We start from the raw sequence: 19,550 nt of genomic DNA on the forward strand, positions 1-19,550 counted from the left end.
CAGAGCCCAGGAAAACAATAAAACCCTATTTTCTCAGCAGTGGCTGAACTGTTTGTTCTGAAACTTTAGGGTTTCGTAAACGAGGTAATGACGCAGATACACACACACACGCAGCGTTAATTAGAGCTTCCGGTCTATGTCGCCTTTAAGTACAGCATACATCATTCCTTTTCAAAACAAGCACTTTTACTTTGAAATTGTGTGAAATATCATCATGAATATCTTAATTGCAATGCCACTGGACTATTGTCATAATTTTAAGCTCATATTGCTTCTGAACAATTCTTTTTTTTGACCAGTGTTGACCAGTCGCAGGTCATTTTATTTTGACGCCCCTGGTTTCGACCAAGTCAAAACACCTCACTGACACGCAGCAAGAGGAAAAACATCACTGCTGCTGCTGCTGCTGCTGCTGCTGCTGCCTCTTTTTTCCTCTTTCCTTCACACAGCTTAACTGCAGCATAAACATTACATAATTTGTCAAACACATCAGTATGTCTGTGAACACCTCGGTGACAATTAAGATTTTCCACATGTGCCGCAGCCGCACAAAGAAATCAGCCCAACAACAAAGACCACAATGGGGAAAAAAAAAAAGCCCAAAAATAAACCAGTCTGCCTCTGTCAACATTTTTAACCACAGAGCACATCTGTTTCACGGCAGCAAAGGGACAGAGAGTTCTCAACAGAATGTACAACCGTGTCCCAAGAAAACCACAAAGAGTGGAGTTTTTCTGTTGCACAGTGAACACACACTTACATTAAACACGACAAAAGCTTTAGAAAAATCTTTAAAACGGGATGAAACATTTGCTGAGCGGCTTTGAAAGGAAACTGCTGACACTTGTCAAAAACAGGCACCTCGCACTTCAATTACTCTGATCGAGTGTTTGACTAAGAAGCGGGTTTATTTTTAGACGTATTTATTTGGAGAATATGCTTGAAACACGCGCAGCTGATTCAAGTAGCCTGCTTAGTACTCACAAGGTCCAGATGCCGGACGTGGATTTAAGCAAACTGTCAGTTATGCAATAACACAGAGAAAATCTGCACGTTTTTTATTTTATTTTGTTTTAAGGTCCTGCAAGAATCTCTCTATTGTGCTTTGAGTTGACAATTTTGACATTTGATTGACTCTGACTGGGCCAATGTCACACATTATATACTACATGGCTAACATGAGCTTTTATTGCCTGAGAATATAATGTTAAAAAGTCAGTCGAGTGCCGTCTGACACCAACAACTTTTCCTTGAAAGTAAAAAACACATTGTGCAATATCAGTGCAATATCTACTCCGTATAAACTATGCCCATGAGGTTCTGGTTACAGTTCTCATTGCTTTTTTTTTTTTTTAATTTTTCCACGACATCCACAAATTTGCCCTTTGTGGAACAAATCAATATATCTCGTGCTTGTTGTCACACATTGTCCACATTTGATTTTAAATGTTGTGAAATGTGTATCTGGTGGAGTGCGAGATGATGAGGTCAGTGTCATAGCTTTAAAGATGTCCATGACGCTGGCTTGATTTTAAATTGAGGAAACACATCATAACCAATAGAGTTGGAATTTGTTTTGTTTCTTTATAATTGATCTTTAATCTGGTCTTAATCTGCCCTGTCTGGTTACATAAAGGTTAAATACAATGTTGAAACAGAGATGTAAATGTATGTTTTCTGAATTGTAGAGACGTGGCCGTAAATATAATAATAGAGACTAATGTTGTCTTCATTTTGCTGAGTAAAAAGAACCTCTTTTACGCAAATAAGTTAGATACAGTCACATCCTCAAAGCTTAATTTCAAGCCCTACAGTGCACTGACAAGACAAATGCATTCCAATAGACAACCTCTATTTTCCCAAGATGTGTGTGTGTGTGTGTGTGTGTGTGTGTGTTTTGTGTGAGTGAGGGCCAGTGTCTGCATCTGTCTCCGTGAACAATGACTGATACCGTTTTTTTGGGGTGCCTATAAATAACAGAGCACCTGGACAGTGGGATGAAGCCAAGATGTACTCAGACAGACTGGCACAGGTAGATGGATGGCAATGTGAGGGCATTAATGAGAGCAGAGGTCTGCCGACACATGGGGAGGAGAGTCCTGCAGATGGCTTGATGTCATCATTATATGACAGTGTGTCTGTGGACGTGTGACTGTGGGAAAAAAAGATGGAAGACAGCACACTGGAGACTGATAGGGCCTCGTTCTTCCTAATAATCACAGAGAGAGTTTGGGGTAAAAAAGCAGCATCAAATCCATGTATGCCAGTTGTGAACTTTGCATTCACTCTTGCTGGTAATACATCTTAGATCATCAAGTAAATATCTATTTCTGCCCGTGTCTGATCGTGCTCAAAGTCTATTTATATTTTTTTGTTTTTTTTCTATCACTTTGATTTATTTCAGCATATAAACACACTCCTGTTCAGTGAACACTGTTGTGGGTTAGGGCACTTTACAGTTCAAGAAAATAATCAGATATGTGGTCATTTTGGGAGTCTTGTGTAATTTGAAAGATCTACATGGGAGTTGTGATTTTTATATTTCTAACAACTTTTACTCCACTACATTCCACAAAATAAATTGTGTTTTATATATCGTACAAGTACATTTTATGTCGGAAAATGACTTTAGATACTCAAGTACAGTAAGAGTCATATACTTTACTTTACACGTTGACTTCATTCAAGTCATTTTACTCAAGTATCCCTTGTACGTACTTTATACAAGACTGCATATGCTTGATGCCAATTAAGGCACTTACAGTACAGGAAAAACAACTTAGGTAACAAATGAACTTAACTTATTACCTCATTAATGTTATATCAAAGGTAGTTTTAGAGAGAGGAAAGAGCATCATTTGGAAACTGGAACATGAACATGAACTTAAACTATCAGGCTACACCTTGACTATACTACAGTATAGACAAGAGAGAAACACAGGGGACATGGTTGGTCTGAAATATTAAGAACAAGGCCCTTTTTTTCATACAAAGAAAATATGTTCAGTGTTTTTTTCCACGACGAGGACACAGACTGAAGTTAGAAACAACCCTTTCACTTGAGGAAAAACCTGCTCTTTCATGCTTTCTCCACCTTCACTTCATTTCAATCCGGACACATAACCTGGGAAACTTTTGCAGTTTCAGCATTAAATCGCAGTGACTTTGCAAAATGCTAATTTGCAGATGGGATGTGACTAATCCACGTTAAAAGAAAATGATGTGCAAATTTCATCTTCAGATTGATCACTTTCCGGTAGAGAGAGAGAGAGAAATTAGCATTTAAAACTATCAGCATTTCCTGCAACGTGTGTGTCCATTATATATATATATATATATATATATATATCTGTATACATATATATATAATGTACTGTATATCAGCATGTGGGTTTAAATAGTGTCCTTCAACATTTAAATGAATGGGTGCAGACATATGCTGGATAGATAAACCCTAGCTGCTAATCTTGCTTTAATCTGTACATGTCAAATCTGGGAGGTTTTCGTCACAGGGCAGGTAGAAAAATAAATAAATAAATAAATGAAATCACAGCCAAGGCCACCTAATTACAGTCAGCACAGTCAGATGGCTTTACTTTCCTGAAAGTATCAATCTTCATTCCAGTGGCAAGTATCCACAGCAGAGCCAGATGCTTCCTCCAGGCGCCACGGGCAGCGTTTGGAAAACGTAAACACCGCATCATTTGTCTGACGTTGGTCGTCCCTCAGCCTCCTGGTGTGAGAAATTGTGCTCACACCTGTTCCACAGAGGCAGAAAAATGGAGTGAGAAAGTCCAGCGCTGTGTCTACTTATCTGTAACGGATGATCTGTCATTTCTGAGATACATGATCTCACCCAAAGACTCTTTGGATGAGATGAAGAAAACATTTAAATGACTTGATTTTGTCTTTATCTTAATTCATTATCGATTTCTGCCCAAGGTGCCCCTGTGATCTGAAAGCACAGCGAGATACTATCAGTTTATTTGCCTTGACGAGGTCCTCTCCCCCCCCCCCCCCCCCCACCCATCCCACACACACACACACACGCAGAGCACAGACATCCTCAGATTGTCATTCCCGCCTCGCTGACAGCCCGAGATGAACTTTTTAACAGATGGTGGTGCTGAAGAACCTTGGCGATTATTTGAAGATCACTCTTTCACGCCTCAAGGGAATCAGAGAGGCTGCCACTAATCAAGGCGTAACCGCTCTCTACATAATTCAAAGGTCTTATTATAATTTGTCACACCCAAGATGGACTGGGCGATATATCTTTGTCTGAGTGAAATATGTGTTTTATTAATATGCCATTAATGAGGTATTAGAGCTATTGGAGCTGTGCCGTCTGCTGCTTCTGCTTCTTCTTCTTCTTCTTCTTCTTCTGTGATCAGAAAGCGACGCCCACCAATGCCGACATGACCTTCAACACTCGAGATGGTTGGTTGGTTGGTTCACTTACATGAGAGACGGAAATTAGGGGATCAGAGAATAATCAAGTACATTTACTCAAGTTTACTTGACTTTTCATTCATTGTCTCCTGGCTCTGTCTTTCACACCAGGGTCACAGGAAGCTGGAGCCAATCCCAGCAGATTTAAATGGCGGAGTACACCCTCGACAGGTCGCCAGTCCAACACACAGATAACCATAATAACCATTCACATTCCAATTCACCTCTGCCTGTTTTTGGACTGTGGGAGGAAACCTGAGAATCCGGAGAAAACCCGCGCATACACAGGGAGAACATGGAGACTCCATGCAGAGAGGCCCTCGTTCGGATCGGGTCAGGAACCTGAGGCTTTTTGCAAGACAACAGTGCCCGTTTGCACGACTACACAAAAGTTACTTCCACGTCAGTAAAAGAGAAATCAACTGCTCACACTTATGGAATAATAATACAAATAGTCACCATCACTGCAGCGTATATACAGAGAAAGTCGATGCAAACTAAAGTAGATACTCAGTCGTAACACAAAACACATGATGCAAAATAAACCACTTTCGTTGAGTTTGATCTCCTTCCCTCTTCCACGTTTCCTAAAAAGTATAAACCTATACAAATCTGCTGGGCTACATTAAAGTCTGATTATTACAATAAATATCATGCAGTAGTATTTTTAGTTTCCCATCATAAAAACCTCAAATATTTGATCTGTAATGGATCCACAAGCTCTACCTTTGTGCTACTGTTTGTTCCCTTTGTTAAATATTCTAAGGCTCTAGGCAGGTTTTAACATCATACAACTTTTTTTAAATGTTATTGGGCTGTTCCTTACACATTTAACATAATTTGGCATACAGGAGCTCTTTTTCAGTTTCTCTCTAGTTCAGGATTTATAAGTACATTTTTACACTGCCATTTAAGATTCTCTTCTAAGATAAAGCAGTGTTACTTATCTTTCACAAAATAAAACATCCAACGTGATTGGAATTTTTAAATTGCTTTTAATTCAGTGTCATTTTCTTTGAGAAATGAGAAAGGATTTGTACTATTTATCTTTTTCTGTGAAGACACTTTGTACTGTTTGTTTTGAAATGTTCCATATGAACGACTGAATCCCTGCTTACAATGTCAAGCTTGATTTGTCTGTGGCTGCTGACAAAGCCACAAGTCATTTACTCCGCATTAAGTGATACTAATCCATCTCCAGAGTACTCAGGAGCCGAAGCACAATTTGTGCGTTATATTACCAGCAGCGTTGTCGAGCTGTGAGCAGCACTGTAGGAGGAGAGAGCAAGAGTGGAAGGAGGTGGAAGAGCCCGAAGACACGACATTCTCATTAACTTTTCTTCTCGTGGTAGCTTCACTTTGCCATGTGAGTCAGCTGTCAGTCACAGGCCAGGCATCACGACGGCAGGAGCCCACATCAAACCTGCCAGCAGGTGGGCAGAATACGCCTATATAACCCAAAGCCACAGGCGACTGCAATTACAGTTCTTCTCCAGAGTGGAAAAGGGGACTCGCGGTGACCTGAAGGTCAGTGAAAAACCCAATTACAAGCTCGTATATTGTCAAGCAAGAATAGTTCTTGGAAACACAGCGGACCTGACTCACCGTTTGCACTGGCTACAGCGAGCCAAGTAAGCAGACGACATCTGTTATCATGAGATTAAAAACTTTCATTTAAGAACTTTTGTTTTATTATTGTTGGGACAAGCTGGAAAAAAGAAGCCCACAGGTATATATCCAGGGCCACAGCTCAGACCACAAACTTTGATTTACAGGACTCAAAACAGAATAAGAGGGTTTGATTAAACGTTACAAAAATAAATCATTTACAAAAACGTATCTACAAAGACAGTGGCGAAAACATGGCTAGATATTTTTTCCAATAATTACTTTTCAAAAGAGAAATGTACAATCGAAAAAAAGAACATTTCACAGTTTTAAAGTGGAGAGGACATCAGTATGCAGTCTTTGGGACGGAAAACATCACTACACAGTAGTTTCATGTTTCCACAATCCAGTCTTTACAGCGGCTGCACTTTCTGTGTTTATCAAAGGCAAGGCTTGCCCATTTTCTTTCAGTATGCCACCATTTTGTGTGACGAGGTTAAGTCCATACGACTTGGGCTCGCTTTCTAATTCTGTGCTGCCCGGCTGCTTCATGGCACCAGAGTCTTTACTTGAGCTCGACGTGGCCACAGTGGCAACGCGCTCAGTCTCTATGGTCACCAGCGTCCCATTCCCCACAACGCTGCTGACACCCTCCATCTCTGAGTAGCGGGAACGTCGCGGCAGGCTTGCACTGTCACTGCTGTCATGTTGCAGCTGGCTCTGATGCCGCTCCCTGTAGGCCATGTAGGCCGCTCGGCGGCTAATGCGCGCTGCAACATCGTAGTGATGGTGCCGCCTGTGAGAGACACTCTGCACGCTGCCTTCCACGCTGGTCGGCACATCATATGCGTACTCTCGCAACACGGTCAGGCGACTTGCTCTGTGTGTTCGCGCTCGGTTTTTGTGATGCCTGCCTGTGTGTCCGTTGGTGGCAGCTGTGGGATTGTTGACGTTGTTCACTGGGCGGAACTGCACCTCGACTGGTGCTACGTGCATCTTAATTTCATTGTCTAGTGAGTGCTCAGTCAGGCTGTTGTCCAAAATGGCTGTACCATTAGCCATCACCGGTGCTGAGGCGGACTTGCACTGGGCCGCCTCTGCATGCAGATTGGTCAGCTTGCTGCCATGGTTGGAGTTGCGCATGCTGGGTGCGCTTTTATTTGTGTAGGAAGAGTCGGCGCTGCTGTGGCCACACTTAGTTGACTCCCCGTCTGCCTTATTAGCAGACCCCGCTGTGGATGTCATCGCCACGTCTGGCTGAGACAGAAGGACGTCCTCCTGTGCGGAGTAGGCTCGCCTCCCAGAGCAACAAGCCTGGGACCAATAGCGTCGCATATCCTGTCTGTTGACGCAGTGATGCGCCACCATGAATGCCCCCAGTGCCAGAGCAGCCACCCCAAACAAGCAGGTAAAAGCCAAGTCATAGGGGTGGTCCTGTGAAACAGCCATGGCTCCAAACACCCAGAGGGCTGCATATAGCCCTAATGCCCCTGCAGCACCCATCAGCTGGGCAGAAAAGGTGTGCTCATTCTCCAGGGCAGACAGAGGCACGGTGTGGGGAGTGGACATCATGGAGGACGCAGCATCGTGAGGGTGGAGCTGGAGGGTGAGGGGAAGGCAGGGACTGTGTGGACCATCGGGCCCGACCTCAGTGTTGGCTGGAGCCAGGTGCTGGTGCTCTTCGTTTGGCTCCTTGAGCTCGTAGCGGCGCTCAGGGTGACGCCGCAACTGGAGCAAGATGCTGAGGAAGTACATGCAGTCGACGAAAATGATGAATCCTACCGGGCCATAAAAAGCCCCGATGCTAGGCTCCCATGCCATCCAGCAGCTAGAAAATAACAGACAGACAAAGGACACATTTCATAAACAGGAGAATAAAAGGTTTAAAGATTCTTCATAGTTTTCTGAATAAATTATGATCTTGATCAGTGGTTCCGTTACTTGGTAGGCGGGGTGTGGGCTGTGCCTGATGCTGCATTAGCGAGATACATAGCGTAACGTCGTACCAGTGCCACGACAATGAACATTGACATTAAACGCAACCCAACAACAATGGAGGACATTCAGCAGCTCTTTTTATCCTGTTTATTTCAACAAGATGCCAAGCTTTGCAGGCATTTTCCTCAACTAAAATGGGAGATTTACACCACTCGCTGGGGACTGACATTTTTCTGTTGCCCAATTAGCTGACTCTCCTGAGTGGAGCCAGTCTATCTCTACCCTGACTGTGCCATACCATTTTACTCTGGTACCCCAAGGGAAAGGTGCCAAAAAATGAAACGGTTGTGGCCTGTTTGCGGTACTATTCCTAATGGAAATGCACTGTAGTGCCATTCCAGAACCATTCCACTCAGTGGAAACATGGCTTGAGAACCCCCAAAACAGAGATGTTTAAAAACACTGCTGGCTTTTTTTTTTGTTTTTTTTTTTTTAAAACTCCAGGGCTACATTTTAGTTTAGCCAGTCAACAACTTGCATTCATTTCCTGTTTGGTTCTTATCTAATCAGCTACAACTTGGCTCTCATTTGTGAATGAAAAGTTTCAGTTTCAGTTTTACCTCACCAGCAGTCTGATAAAAGTAATCCTTGTGCTTATTTTTCACCCATTGTTGTTTCTCATTAGTAGCAGTTTCTGAAGAGAATTAAACAACTGCCAATGAGAGAATCGACTTCCTGTTTACATCAGCATGTGCAATCCCATTGTACTCAAATGGGCATGCAAGTTTTACTATGGTCGCAGATTACGCAACTAAAATTCCAGTCTGTGTGCAGATTGTTTTGATCTGAAAATCTGTCAATCTCGACATCATAATCTGTCACTTCCATTATTTACTTTACAAAGACTGAAAAACTTTTGCAACTAATCTTCACACTAAGTGTCCCATTCCATTTAATAAGAGGCTGGATTCATTTCGCTTGCGAGAAATTAATTAAACTCCAAAGACTGCAAAGACAGACACAGGTCCAGATTTCTCAATTAGTCAGCCACATTTCACAATCGAAACAGCTGCCACCACAGAGGGAGGGTGGGGGGGGGGGGCTTGCTCCACACTGGCAGCAGTTGCGTGTTGCTTGGATGCACATACCATTAATAGGCCTCCATAATCAGAACTTCAGGGAATAAATGTATCCTTTTCTTATAAAAACATCCATTATTTACTAAAGCAACACACACTGGCCGGTCGATAACTCAATGCAAAAGATCCCATGGGCTCCAGTGATGCCTTGTTAAATGTTGTCCTCTCGATAAAATGTCAGTGTTTCACAAACTGAGGAAAAGGAACTTTGACTGCTTTCTCTACAGGGACAACTTACTATGGCGCATTGGTCCGACTTCCGTAGTTTTTGATGTTGGCTGCTGCAGTGATCCCACAGACGATGATGGGTATCCCTCCACCGATTAAGTAGAACCTTTCAGAGAGAGCACAGACATAGATCTGCTTTAGTTTTCCTGGCAATGAAGTGGACAAAGAGGCCTCTACACTGACACCCTGTGGTTGTCTTCACCAACAAACATGGCCCCTCACTGTATACTATGCATACTGCACATTTGAAATGTTGCTTGCCGGTTTACCGTTGACTCTCTTTTGTGTGAGTTTATTTATTCATGTTTGTACCTCAGTTAATCTATGATTGTGTTTCACATCACTGTCTTTGTTGTCTATATATTCTTGTGCTCAACTTGTGTGCTCATCTGGCTGTTAAACTTCAAGGGGATGGGATTAACAGGACACGGGACACACCAGAGATTATGATGTGGAAAAACACAAGGATGTTGACACAACTATTGACAAGTTTGTTCAATAAAATATACACGGACACGAAAACAAATGCTCTGCTGTCTAATTAGCTAAAGATACAGATAGATGTTAACAAATTTGTTGGACCACAAACTATTAGCATTACAAATGGTGCGGCATGATCACAACATCCACGTAAGGCATCCAGTGTCACGCCGTTAAGACTTAAATTATATTTTAATACAAATGTTGAATCAGTTCTTCTGAAAAAAACATTAAAATAACAACCAAAGCTCAATTTTGGTTTGTTTTTTATTTATTTTAAGAAGAAATGGACACCGTAGCAAGTAATAAAACTCAGTATTTTTCTTCACTTCACTAAAACAATTCATTTGTTATCATATCATATCATATATATTAAATCATACCTCAGCATAGGCCGTGGGGGTGGCGGGGGCTCGTCCAGCTCTTCATAGCGCTTGGCCTTTCGAGTCACCTGCTTGTAGATGTTGCGTGCAGTCACGCCAACCCACAGAGCTGTGGCCAAAGTTGAATAGTGCAGCAAGATTCCCACCTAAAAGAAATTTAACAGCTTGTCATTGGCAGGCTGGTGAAAAAACAGGCTAAGATTGGATGAGCTGAGACACACACTGGTGCCTGCCATAAACAAGGTGACTGAGTATGTGAGTAAAAGAAATGGATAAATAAAAAGTTTGATGCCATTTTTTCTTCATCTGTGTACTTGCAGAAAAATAAGAACTGCATCGCAGTACATCCCACACCATGAGAGGAGTGCAATTGCCTCAAGCTTTGGGAAAAAGTAAAATGTACCCGTTTATTCGGTATTTCTTCCTGTTTTCTGTGAGTGGGGTGAACTTGGCTGAGGGCAACTTTTTAAACTTTTTTAGTTCCTTTAAAACTTCCACAGCACTTGTTGTGGACAAGAGCAGACATACTGTAGCAGGAGCTCTGAGGGAGCACAGGTGGTGTGTACTCACTGCTTGGCAGACACTGGCGTAGCGGGTCTGATTGATGCCACCAACAAAGACCCCACACGTGAGGGAGATGTGGAAACAGAGGTTGACCAACATGTGCCAAAACTTGCGGCTCACGCGGACAGACCTGGAGAGCGATGGACAATTAGAACGTCTTTAGCTTTAGCACAGAACTTATTAAGATAAAAGAGCAGGTGGAAACTCTTACCTGTGATGATAGATGTAGCTCACAATGATGGTGAGCAGACAGAGGAGCAGTATAATGCTGGTGGCGTAGATGACAGGATGTAGGGGCTGGATAGTTGGAGCCAAATACTCCACATTGCTGAGGTCCTGCAAGGAAGACGAAGAGAGGTCCACAGTTTATGTAATTTCATTATGTCACCCCAATATAAGTGCAAATCTATCATTTATAATTGCTTATAAACAATGACTGCATTGAAATGCACAAAGCTCATCTGGGGTTACTGAATTAATGAAGATGACATTTTTGCAATCATTTACATTTTTTATATAAAAAAAGTCAAAACAAAATGAATTAGTTAATGACTACAATTGAAATTCATAGTATAGACCAGGCTGATGCTGCTTTGCAACTCCCCAAATGCCCTCAGTGAACATGTTATCCCGTAGGAGGGTTGGTCCAATCAAATGTCCTACCATGAGCAGGCCATAGTTGCCGAGGGAATTGCAGGATATGGTGGTGAAATTGTCGTGATGGCCCAGGATGCGGCAGCCATCACTCTGCCATCCTCCCTGTCCTCCCGCCAGGCTGAAGTTCCAGCAGGCAGACACAGGATCTGAGCCACGGGCAAACCGCCGCAGGGTGATGTTGACAGGAGTCCGCAGGACATGTAGGGACATGCCATCTAAATGACATCAGAACAGCAATTTTACCCACAGGGAACATGTAAGTATGCAGGTATGTATGTATGTATGTATGTATGTATGCATTTTGAACTCTTGTGACTGTACCGAAACGTGATGACTCACCTATCTTAGCCATGATGACAGGTGTAGCTACACTCCTCCTTTTCCCCCCGTCTGCCAACTGGGAAGAGTTGCCAGTGGAGGGAAAAAACTTGCCATTCCGGAAGGCCAATAGGTGGAGCTTAAATACTGGGTCTTCTGTCTGCCCAGGGAGTGCAGCCTGGGCAAAGAGAGACTGAGGAAGCTGCAGGGAAGCCTCAACAACAGTGCTCTATAGACGGAGAGAAGTAAAAACTGTTATAACAATATACATTATAAGAGAGAGTTGGGTGGTTAATTGATAAAAATAAAATAAAAAAAATAATGGTCTTATGGCTTATACTATGATCACTCGTATGCAGGCATGAGCTGCATGTTCTTTATTGTCTTAACTTGATTATTATAAACTGCTCTCAACTGTACTTATCTCTTGTAGGAGCTAACCTTGTGAAGTATGCTGGAGAATGAGCTGGTGGTGTTGCATTTAAATGTGAGCTGGCGGTCCTGGTTGGGCGTCCGTTCAGGGCTGAGCCGCTGGAACAACATGCAGCTCATTCCGTTCCAGTCGTTGGCCCGAACAGTGTGGGCCTCCAGTGCTATGTTGGGGGACGTCTGAAAGGACAACAGTGAACGGTGCATGAAGACACGAGATCTTTGAGTGATTGTGACCATGAGTCACTGAGTCATTGTGAGTCGTTGTGACCATGCTGTTGACAGGACTAACCAGAGAGAAGGCTTGTGCTGCTGCCAGGCGGAAGACGGCAATCCTCTGGAGGCAGGCGATGATGCGAGAGCAGGCCATGGCTTCACGCTGAGCCATCCACAGCACCCTCTCGTCGGCCAGCATCAAGTTACTGGCCATGCTCACCATCACCTCGCCTAACTGCAGCACAACAGAGTGACACAAGTAAATACACACAAGTATAAGCACAACAATAAGAATGAAAAAAAAAAAAAGGCATTTACCTAAAAAACATTGTCACAGTTCAACATGACATACGAGAGTGGAAACACAGGAAATGTGAGTGCGCTCAGCTATCATCTTGTTTGTATCAACACAGCACTAAACACATGCTTGAGGGAGATGCTCGACATGACTCGTTGTAGTTAAGTGACTATTGGAAACACATTTCAAGCATGGTGACACCCGACTAACCTTTAAAAACTTGCCCACAGCAGTTACAACATGCTGGCTTCTCTGTCACTTGGCAAATGCTGCTCTGTTTGAATTTATTGGCCTACAGCTGCACCGGATGCCATGAAAACATTCAATGACGTGACAACATACAGCTGTTGAGCATTCATCCGCTTGCCCTTCAACAACGTAAGACAGCAAATGAATGAATCACACACAAAAATCCTCATAAAAGGACTTTCAAAGAGTTTGTGATTTAAAATGTGGTGCTTAGATTTAAATAAAAACAAATGTTTGCTACATTTAAACCATTGTCAAATGTGTTCACACAATGCTGATTAAGTCTATGAGCTCCATATGACTCTGTGTTACTCAGTATCTAGCTCTCTTGCCTCCCGGCGAAATTTCCACACTGTGCACAGGAAGTGATTTGTTTGGTGTCAATACAGATGGAGGCAACAGCGACATTGCACTGGAAAAGCAAGATGGCTGCAAAAAACAGGTTGCAGTAACACAAAAGGAGAGTCCATGGAAGGTTTCAAAAGTGAATTCTCAAGAAACCTGGTTGTTCAGCAGTTTGACATGATTAATGCTTTTGGCCCCACCAGCCCCTGACCTGCTGCCACATACACACAAATGTTCCCTCAGTCAGGTGTGATAATGCTCGACATAACCCAATTTCAGATGAAGGATGCAACAGACAAATGTTACTACCTTTCTGTTCCCACAGAAAAGAGACACAATAATGCTATCAACAACAACAGCAACCTCCTAAATGTGGGTTGTGTCAGAAATGTGCACAACAAAGCAAAGCCAGGGCAGTACTTACATCTTTAAACTTCTCAACAAACTTGCCAAACTTCTCAATCATCTCAGCTACAAAGATGATGTCCATCTTGTCTGAGAAGTTGGCGGCATCGATGGTGTAGACCAAAAGACGTCGGGCCCTGGGAACCACGTTGCTTTCGTTCAAAGGCATCTAACACAAAGATATAACACAAATAAAATAAGATGTCGCTTGAATTCAATTGCAGCTTCTGTGTTTAAAGAGGAACCAAAGAAAATAAGAATAACAAGCAAATGAGAAGACGGTAAATAAAGTTCCACATCAGAAAGTCATGAGGCGACGGACAGCATACAGACCTGGTTGATGACGTAGAGAAATCTGGTGACATCTTTCTGAAACTGGCAGCGAGAGTAGTCGTCCTCCGCCCACAGTCCCTCGCGATCACAGTAGCGCCACGCCTGCTGCTCTTCAACTGAGCTGCCCGAGTAGGTGCCTGCGCTTGCTGGCAGCCTGTTGCAGGGAAGGTAGGCTTTGAACCCTGCCAGGGTGCGGGGCCACCTGGAAAGAGCCACATACAATGAGTCCTGCTATTTTAGCTCATAATCAACAAAGGGATACATTGTCTTTGTTCTCTCATTATTTCTCCTTCTCCTTACACCAATAGCTTGTACTTATGGCTGAAGCAGTGAAGTAATTCATCTGTTTAACCACAAGGGGGTGCCACAGTGTATGACATTAGAGCAAAGAAACATTTTGCTGTACATGCCTGCTGAAACACACTGGCTCATACTTTAAAAATCACTGATTTAATGGGTCTAAATAGTTTTAATTAGATTTTAAATATACAGTGTCATTGTTTTGATTTAGAAAAATGCAAAACAATGACTTTCTAAATCAGAATAATTCACTTATGTAAGCTTTTTTGTCACTAATTAAAGTTTTTTTCATTACACTAAGAGCTATAAGGGTGTCAATATCAATTCTAAAATAAATACAGGTTTTAACAGGACAATTACTAATAATTGAGAAGCTGTGTCTGGTTATAAAGTATTGTGTGTGCATATACCAACCTGAACTCTCCTTTGTTGTTAGAAGTGCGTTCAGGAGTGCAGTACTTGGTAGAACTCTCCAGCACCACTATATGAACCGTCCTGGTGGTGTTGCCCCTGCTTGTCCAGATGCGGCATTCCCAGTTCCCAGTAAACCCAGGCTGGATGTTTGAGATGGTCAACGCACTGATGGGACAACATAAGGTAAAAATCATGGTAACTTCGGAAATGTTTGCATAACCTGTCAAGCCTGACAGCCATTTTCCACAAATGTGTAATGTCAATGATCACAGACTTCTCATCCAAGACCAACCCAAATGTGGTCATACCTGGCAATCAGAGAGCAGTTCTGCACCATGCGTTTTTCGATGAAAATGCCCTGGGCGGCGTCGGGCATGACCATGCGGCCGTCCTGGTACCACAGCACCTGCATGTCCTCGGCCACAAAGGAAGCCTGACACTGGAACGGCAGGCTGTCCCCCTGAAAGACAACCTGTCGCTGGGACGGAGTCAGCTGGAAGGAGGGTAGCTCAAGTGGAGCGTCTGAGGGGAACAGCCATAAATAAATTAGGGGAAGAGAGTCACATTTCTCACATTTGGTTCAAATGTGTCACAAATAATTTTCCACTCCATTTATCCTAGGCACAGTGCCGCTGTATTTCACAGCTGGCCTTTATTTGGACACATGGGAAAGTTAAAAACAGTGTATTGGATTCCTGAGTGCTATTTGTATTTCATGTCAGGCAACTGGCTCCTGCTAAATGTATGCAGTGTATTTCATAATTCCTGACTGTGGTAAGTGCCAGACTGATAAGACACGAGCAAGTACAAACAAAGGCAGCTCTGGCCTGGGCAGCCCTTTTCTTATCAGTCGTGTCATTGCAAAAGCCCCCGTTCCCCAGACACCAGCCTGAGCGATATCAAAACACAGAAATTAAAGAGACAGTGTAACATTTTCAACACTACAATCTCTGTAACTGCAGCGAAACAGGACTTCCTTCATCTAAGATCAGACAACCGACACATCAGATAAAAACACTTTTTTTTTAGATTTTAGAGCGATACCTTTAGGCTGTGCTGAGTTTTGTATTTGTGTGTATTGCATGTTTCATCCGGGAAAGCGTGTTTGTACCTACCACAGGTAAGGAGCTCTGGTCTGATGGAGGTAATCGGCTGACTCTGAAGAGACTGAGGGTAAGAGCACTTGGTGTTCTTGACGGCGATGTTCCTCTCTTTGATCCAACGCAACAGCCACGCAAGGTTGCAGTCGCACAGCAGGTAAGGAGTCTGAAACTCGCTGTGGATGTATAGGAACACACACACACACACACAAAAGGAAGACACCGGCATGAGTTCAGGTTTTCATTTTGAATGATGGATAACCCTAATTTTGCTGTCATGTTTATTGATTTATACAGCTTTATTTGCACTAAGAGTAGATGTTAAACATACAGACACCCGCCCCCAACACGCACCGACACCTGCATGTGATTTTAGCACACACCAACAAACTGCCTCATTATCATACTTACAGCGCTTTCAGAGACACCAAGCTGTCAAAGGTTCCCTGAGCCAAAGAGGAGAACATGTTCCCAGAAAGGTTTCTGAAAAACAAACACAAATTATCATTTCAGTCAAAATATTATGAAAAATGATAACGTTACATTCCAAAATATACTTCATATCACTTACAATCTTATCAGACTGGTGAGGCCCTTGAAGATATCCATGTTCAAACAGCCAATGCTGTTGTTGGACAAGTCTCTAAAACACACATAAATATGGTTTCTGGTTTATTAACAAAAACACATGACAGTTATATACTTTAAATTTCCAAATTATGACAGGAAATGCTCTACATAAAACTGAAATGGGTTATGCCAACATACAAAAAAAACAAAACAAAAAAAAAAAACCAGGAAGGACAGATTTTTTATTAGCCAAGATTGTCTAAGGCATGTTGAGGCAAAAAGACCAAATATTCTGCTGACAGTTCACAGCGTTTAAGGTGATTTTAGATAATAGTGTGTGTGTGGGCCTCTAGGGGTACCTGCACATCAAAGGCACAGCAACCCTTTGGGAGATGATTAATTGCCTCTATTTAATGTCATACATGTCAAAAGTATGTGTTTCTCCTCTGGATGCAAGCTGACATCGTGTCTCTGGCAAACATCAGACAGAAGAGTCTGGGATGCCTGACGCCTTGCTAAAAAGGACCCTACATGGAAAAGACAGATCTGTGCTCAGAGGGATCACACCTAGTGTGCAAACATGAAATCAAAAGGCTGCAAAGAGCTTTCTCTGGATGCTCTTTGACAGCCATTTTCCATTTAGGAGCCAGGAAATTCTAAAGCCCATCAGCACAATTGTGTGTTGGACTGTATTGTGAAGGAATATCGAATGATTAAACTCTGTGTGAATGATTACACAAACAAGAAAGGGGAAAAACATCTTTCTTTCTTTTTTTAAATTATAAAACATGTCAGGGCTGGTCTGCAAAAGGTAGTTGCAGCAAAAGAAAAGCTGTACATACAACACTGGCATACTCCAACTTTATAAAGTTGTTGTGGCAATCATCCGGTAGTTATGGAGCAATATTAGCAGTGAGGTGGAGTCAAATTTCTGACAACGAAGCGAGAATATACAAGTCAACACTACCTGATCTTTTAATCTCCATTTCAGTCTCTATCAACTTCTGAGAGAAACAACTAGCAGCTAAATACCAGAAAATCACTATGCTGTTTTAGATGATAAACTGTCACACACAATGTAAGTTGTGACAAAAGAAATTTGGGCATAATGCAACATTTCGGACTCCCGTTGAGCCGCATCACAACCCCTGCCACTGTATTTCAGTTCCGGTCATGCAGGAAGTACTGAACAAATCTTTTTAATGAACTGATTCTAATGTTTCAATACATCGAAAACAACTGCTTTACAACTCACTAGTTTGTGTGTCGCGTATAAAACAAAGTCACGGCAGTTTCATGTGGCCGTGCAGTGATGACTCCGCCCACGTTGAGTAGGTACTATATTGTAATGGAAAACCAACCAAACCGTGTAGAGTCAAACCATGCTGTGTTCTGCTTTGCCGAGGCAAGCTGGGGCCATTAGTGTACAATTAACCTCTGTATGTTTTAAGACTCTGAGGAGACTGGAGAACCCGGAAAAATACCCATGCACACACGAGGAGAACATGAAAACTCTACGCAGAAAAGCCAGAAGGGTTCTGCGCAGTCTCTGGAAACGACTGAGTTAAAATACAGCTTCATGAAAGCTGTGAGAATGAATCAAAACAGAAGGGATGAGGGGTATATTTATGTCCAATAAATGTTGCATAAATACCCCGCATGAGGATCTGCAGAATTTAACAGTCTATGGCTTTGTCACTAGAAGTGATCGTTTTTGTGCAACATGCAGTTATGTGATCTTAAATATAACAAAATAGCTCGAAGCAGCTTCAAAATTGCCTCTGATAAGTTGTCACATTACTTCACACAATATTTTAATATTTTTAATAAAACATGTCAGAGCACAGTAACAGTAGCTGTAACAAATACCCCCCTGTGAATGAGCCAATAATTGAAAAAAGGGCTAAGATGAGAATCAAAAGCCTGGGAGAAAAGACACACCTTTACCTCAACCCACCAGCTAAACTGTGTCCTGAAGTCTTCAAGGAACATGATACTGACAAGAAAGTGTTACCTGAAAAAATGCCTGGCAAAAACATCTGGCATATTATGCTAACATCCGAGCATTGATGTAATTATTGGTGTTGGTCCTTAAGGTACCAGCTGGGGAATTTACAACATGAGGTTATTAGTTCCACTTGGAGGAAAAGGAAAAGGGCACCTTTTGTAGATTTGCCAATTTGTGATAGCATTATGTGTCATAGGAAGGATAACACAGGAAAGTGAAGGGATGGAGGAAGCTCCTCAAGCGAAAAAGATACTTTGATTTCACTTTAAATTCTTAAGTTACAGCAACCTCGAGAGGCAAGACAAGATGTAAAATACTTTTATTGTCTTAGATATCTTGTTATTTTTCAAAGCACTGAATAAATAGACTAGGACTGCAGTATTGATCCATCAATGGACTACAAAATAAACTTCAAGTTCTCCGATTCCAGATTCTTAAATGTGAATATTTTTTGTTTTTTTGCTCTTCTATAACAGTAAACCAAATATTTTTGGTATCATTAGTCTATAATGAAAGTAATTGGTAGTTGCAGTCATGAAACATAACAAGTAATCATTACCAAAGACTGATTTGAAATGTGGCTTTTATCCACAGGCATGTGGCAAGTTAACAGCGTAGAAGACCGCTTCACTCCAGTGCTGCAGTTGTTATGAAAGATTACGAGGCAGAGAGGCAAAAATAGCCTGATGTGATTAGGCTCAAGTGAGAACTGTTCAGCTGTTGGTTGAGTAGAGGGTCAGGGCCTGTAGAATCCATAGGGTTGAGAGTGTGTTGTACAGTATGTCTTAAAATAGGTTGAAAGTGAGGCACAGGAAAAAACCTGTCTATGGAAACCAAAAGGTGCAAAACTGTGTTTTAAGCCCCAAGACTACTTCTAGACCCAAATTACTTCTAGATTGGTCCTGTTGCAAGTGTGCAAATTGAAAGACTGGGTTTTCATTGGTAACATTTGTACATGGAAACAAACAAGGCTGAAAATAATGAATATATTAATCTGCAACATGACGCAGCACTTGTCATTATGAGAACTATAGCCAGGCTTGGAAAACAGCTGTACACACACTCTTCTCAGGCTCTGGAGGGACCTTTCTGAAAATAGACTACAAAAAGCCCTGA

The 19,550-nt window shown here is 42.3% G+C and overlaps 1 protein-coding gene across 1 annotated transcript in view; it reads right to left on the minus strand.

Annotated features, from left to right (window-relative positions):
- Nucleotides 1–6,120: 6,120 nt before the first annotated feature.
- The window catches only part of adgra3 (adhesion G protein-coupled receptor A3), a 30,152-nt gene continuing 16,722 nt past the window's right edge, over nt 6,121–19,550 (minus strand). Inside the window, exons 4-19 of the mRNA XM_058625257.1 lie at nt 16,428–16,499; nt 16,268–16,339; nt 15,872–16,032; nt 15,065–15,278; nt 14,757–14,921; nt 14,043–14,244; nt 13,729–13,878; nt 12,489–12,647; nt 12,209–12,376; nt 11,789–11,996; nt 11,456–11,664; nt 11,004–11,128; nt 10,799–10,922; nt 10,229–10,374; nt 9,376–9,471; nt 6,121–7,888 (exon numbers count right to left, since the gene is read on the minus strand). Of these exons, the coding sequence (XP_058481240.1) occupies nt 6,439–7,888; nt 9,376–9,471; nt 10,229–10,374; nt 10,799–10,922; nt 11,004–11,128; nt 11,456–11,664; nt 11,789–11,996; nt 12,209–12,376; nt 12,489–12,647; nt 13,729–13,878; nt 14,043–14,244; nt 14,757–14,921; nt 15,065–15,278; nt 15,872–16,032; nt 16,268–16,339; nt 16,428–16,499 (3,721 nt within the window). The 3' untranslated portion in view covers nt 6,121–6,438. The remainder of the gene's footprint in view (nt 7,889–9,375; nt 9,472–10,228; nt 10,375–10,798; nt 10,923–11,003; nt 11,129–11,455; nt 11,665–11,788; nt 11,997–12,208; nt 12,377–12,488; nt 12,648–13,728; nt 13,879–14,042; nt 14,245–14,756; nt 14,922–15,064; nt 15,279–15,871; nt 16,033–16,267; nt 16,340–16,427; nt 16,500–19,550) is intronic.

This window comes from Solea solea, chromosome 3 (assembly GCF_958295425.1).
Source record: "Solea solea chromosome 3, fSolSol10.1, whole genome shotgun sequence".
Taxonomy (NCBI): Eukaryota; Metazoa; Chordata; class Actinopteri; order Pleuronectiformes; family Soleidae; genus Solea; species Solea solea.